The sequence below is a fragment of the Garra rufa genome, chromosome 2 (assembly GCF_049309525.1).
Source record: "Garra rufa chromosome 2, GarRuf1.0, whole genome shotgun sequence".
Lineage (NCBI taxonomy): Eukaryota > Metazoa > Chordata > Actinopteri > Cypriniformes > Cyprinidae > Garra > Garra rufa.
The window spans coordinates 22,433,491-22,438,232 of record NC_133362.1 but is presented as its reverse complement, the minus strand read 5'-3'; the positions used below and the strand labels follow the sequence as shown (position 1 = coordinate 22,438,232).

Here is a 4,742-nt window from a genome sequence, read left to right as displayed (position 1 = left end):
TTTATAATATATTCAAATAGAAAGCAGTTATTTTAAATAGTAAAATATTTCACACTATTACTGCTTTTGCTGTATTTTGGATCAAATAAATGCAGACTTGGTAATACTTAAAAAAATCTTTCTGTTCAAAAACCTTTGACTGGTAGTACTAATATCTGTATGATTTATTTGAAATCAAAGTACACAGACAATTCAAAATATTTTTTATTTTTGTTGCTTCAATGCATGAATGCAAAGTGCTACAAGTGGCATGTACATAATTAGCCATTTCTAAAGATAAGCAAACATAAGCCTATTTACAAGTAAGTAAAAGTGACCTTGTAATATGACACATTTTTCTATTGCACAGGCATATTTTCTATGAATTTTAAAGCCTATGTACTTTCATGCCATATCTGCAAATAAGTCACAGATGACAGTCAAAAAGTACTCATTGCACAGCCAGGTAGTTTAGTGTTGAAACAGGCTAATGTAGACACATCACTGGCACTGAGTGCTACATAAGCACAGTCTTAAATGTATCAAAATACTACATACAAATCAAACATTTGTACTTCTAGAAATATTTCATTTTAAATCTCAGGTCATTTTGATAAGCAAGCATGTATACATTGGCAATCCACACCAAATCACTTAAGAAGTTTTTCTTTGAACAGGTGGGAAATACAGAACCATGAAAACCCACCAACATTAAGGCACTGAGGCAATGTAACATAAAAACAAAAACACTGATTCTGTACCATCTGATGATTTCACATCAGAATTTCACAGCACAAGTGATGCTCACCTGATTAAAGTCCTTGATTCAAATGTTCAGTGGTATGTTTACCTTCCATGCGGTATAATATTGACACTGGATTGAAAAAAGTCTTTTGTAACTTGATGCCATCTCTTAAAATAACCCAGCTTAGTCAACTGTTAAAGCAAACTATCTTTCTATCCCTGCTTTTAGAAAAGAAAACATAAAGGTAAACATGACTTGCATAAGTAATTGCTACTGTAGCATGAATGAATGAACCACATTGGATTTTTTAGGCTCAGATAATATATATAACACCCATTATTACTAGTTTCATTTTAAGATAAATAATCAATTAATAAATAAGGATAAACAGGTTTTGGATGAATAAACACACTAAATATGTTAATCAATATATTGAGAAAGCCATCGAAAACCTTCACCATATCCTTGTCTCTTCAACACACTGCACATAAAGACTTCCATTGGCCTGAGGTTGAGTTCTTTCAGTGATACATTACCCTGTGTGAGACAAAAGACACTGTATTACATATATACTGTATAACACAAAATGATTCCTTGTAAAATGTTTCCTCAGTAACCTACCTTTCCTGTGGTGTGTCCATAAAGGCCAAACATTCCTCTCAGCGCGTCTTCACTAATTGCTTCTGGACGGTCGATTTTATTCCCCAAAATAAGGATTGGCACATTGGAGATGGTTTCATCAGTTAAGAGGGCCTATGATTACAAAGCAAGGTGCCCTCATTATTATTCAAATCCCACAGTTTTTTTTTTTGTTTGTTTGTTTTGATTGGTGGGAATGGGAAGAATTTAAATTAGTGCACTAAAGTCAGTGTGGTGATATTCCTCTGCACTCTCAAACAAAGGTACAAAACATTCATTGAGCGGTACCCTTTTAAAAGATACTAATATGTACACTTTAAATACTGATATGTATTTTTTAAAGTACTAATATGTAACATTTTGAGTTAAATAAGGTACAAGGATGTACTTTTTTTTTAGCTTTTGTACCTCTTAAGGCACCTCCCCAGTGAAAACTGTGTCCCTTTTTTCTGAGAGTTTGGGTGTGTTCATAGTTAAACATTCATTGATAAATATCTTGTAATAAACAAAACCCTTGATTATACAGTTAAGTCAAAAGTTTACATACACCTTGCAGAATCATACAAAATGCATGTTGTTTAGTACTGACCTGAATAAGACATTTCACATAAAATACGTTTATGTATTCCACAAGAGAAAATCAATTTATAAATTTATAAAAAATTACCCTGTTCAAAAGTTTACATACACTTGATTTTTAATACTCTGTTGTTACCTGAATGATCCACAGCTGTGTTTTTTTGTTTAGTCATAGTTGTTCATGAGTGCCTTGTTTGTCCTAAACAGTTAAACTGCCTGCTGTTCTTCAGAGAAGTCCTTTATGTCCCACAAACTCTTTGTTTTTTCAGGATTTTTGTGTATTTGAACCCTTTCCAAAAATGACTGTATGATTTTGAGATCCATCTTTTCACACTGAGAACAACTGAGAGACTACAGTTAGTTACTACAGAAGGTTCAAATGCTCACTGATGCTTCAGAAGAAAACATAATGCATTAAGAGCCAGGGGGTAAAAACTTTTGAATGGAATGAGGATGTGTAAATTTTTCTTATTTTGCCTAAATATTATATTTTTTCATTTAATACTGGCCTTCAGAAGCTACAGAAGATACTTACATGTTTCCCAGAAGACAAAATAAGTTAAATTTACCTTGATTTTCAAATTCAAAAAGTTTATTTACTTAATGCGTCCCTCAACTGTCCTTAGTGTGAAAAGATGCATCTCAAAATCATATAGTCATTGTTAGAAAGGGTTCAAATACACAAAAATGCTGAAAAACCAATCAATTTGTGGGACCTGAAGACCTTTTATGAAGAACAGCAGGCAGTTTAACTGTTCTGCAAATATCTTATAGGTAGGTCAGTACTAAATAAAAAACCTCATGCATTATGTATGATCCTTCTTATTTTGGTAAAATAGTTGTAACAGGCTTCCCACACATTGGTTAGCTTCAATTTCAAGGACCTTTCAAGGACTTTCCAGGTCCAATACCCTCCAATTCAAGGACTTAATGTGGGGACATATTTCAAGTGAGAGCAAGGTTACATATTCTATTTGTCGTAAATGCACTTAACCAACATAAATCAAGCAAGCTAGTATGCATAGGCCACAAAGTGATAGCGAAATTACACATTAGAGGACCGGAGGGAATAATGTGGAATTTTTTCCAGAAAATTTCTTGCACAAAATAAATTCAAGCACTTTCAAGGACCTGTATATATGTATGGTAATTTCTAGGGCCTTGAATTGTTTTTGCCATATTCACAGACTTCAGAACCCTACTGTAAACTTTTAACTTCGACTGTATATATATACATATTTTTTTTTTAAAAGAGGTAGACTTACATCCAACTCAATTTTGGCTTCTTCTAGGCGTTCATGATCAGCACAGTCAACAAGATACACTATCCCATTTATTGCCGGAAGATAATTCCTCCAAACCCTTCTTGCTGAGAATTGAGAATAGACAAAATCAATCTGCATTGTGTTGAAGATTGTTCTAGAATTTGTTTCTAAACTATTCTGTTTATATGTTTTTTAATTCTGAAATTTAAAACACAAATGTATTAACCATTTACTAATGAATGCTATATTTACCTTGAGCATGTCCACCCAAGTCAAATGTTGTGAAAGTCATTCCAGCAATAGTCAGTTCTTCAGATGCTAGTAGACAGACAAGATACAGCACATTGTGTACAATGGTTGCTCCAAAAAAAACAGAACAAGTTTTGCTTGTGTATTTTCCTTTGAATATGTACACACCTCATGTTAACACAATAAAATATGTGGCACTTTACTTACTAGGGTGAAGGGTTGGAACATGTTGTCCAAGTCGATCGTCTTTCAGCATATGTAATAATGTTGTTTTTCCGGCATTGTCTAATCCAAGAAAAACTAATTTCCCAGACTTTTTATATAGTCCTAAAATGGAAGCACAATTTTGTTACATAATGATTTGAGTTTATTAGTATTTCAGTATCTGTCTAATACTTTACCTAATAATTGTAACACACTGTTGAATCCTCTGTACAGCCAATCAAATATGAAAGACATTTTTGTAGCCTGTTCTCTGAAATAAAATAGCAGAATGAGAGAATTGTTCCAAAGCAGTACAAGATCCAAGACTCTGCTAACTCCAGAATAAGCTCTTTACCTAAATCTACTGTAAGCAGGTGAAAACAGCTGATACTACGTTACTAAATGACCCAAGTAAACGTTTTGTCCCCAAAAGTGCATTTAAGAAAAGAAAAACAAAACCCCCTCGTAGCTATTAACCACTATTCCGCACACAACATGAGCAAGAAACTATTTCTAGTTGTGAGACCTTGTCACTTGACGCCATGGATATAGCACACAGACATAGCTGTCACTCAAATGACAGCAACTCGCGTTCAAATTCAAGTGCATTTTTATACATTAAATAAGAATAAATACATGACCAGCCAAATATTATTGTTCATTAACTGTACCTTAAAGGTAACTATCGCAGTTTACACAGCCCAAATGTTTAGCGCGCGTTTTCCAGAAACGCGTACATACAGTGGACTCGCTTTGAAACACACTGAGAACAACAGCCAGATATGCTGAAGTTGAATGAGCATGGTAGAGTATTGTAAAGGTACAAACGCTTACTACGACGTTGTAGATAAAACCCTAAAACCTGGCTTTTGGTATTAAAATGTTTCTATTAAACATTGTATCCAATGTCTATTTATAGTCGCGTCATCTGTAATGTTGCGTCATTGTAAATAACACTGAACACAATACGTTGTTAAAGAGAAATATTCGTGTCAATACCTGAAAGGGTCTGCTTCTGTTGTAGACCAGTCAGTCCGGTCTGTGTTCTGCTGCTAAAAAAAACAGCCCGAATTTGACGTTTA

The 4,742-nt window shown here is 33.8% G+C and overlaps 1 protein-coding gene across 1 annotated transcript; it reads right to left on the bottom strand.

Annotated features, from left to right (window-relative positions):
* Positions 1–188: 188 nt before the first annotated feature.
* On the bottom strand, positions 189–4,742 carry sar1ab (secretion associated, Ras related GTPase 1Ab). Its single transcript, XM_073834995.1, has 7 exons — positions 4,660–4,742; positions 3,858–3,931; positions 3,664–3,783; positions 3,460–3,525; positions 3,208–3,311; positions 1,346–1,477; positions 189–1,261 (listed from the first exon to the last, which is right to left on the bottom strand). Exons 2-7 carry the CDS (start codon positions 3,913–3,915, stop codon positions 1,145–1,147), a joined length of 597 nt encoding a protein of 198 aa, XP_073691096.1. The 5' UTR covers positions 3,916–3,931; positions 4,660–4,742; the 3' UTR covers positions 189–1,144.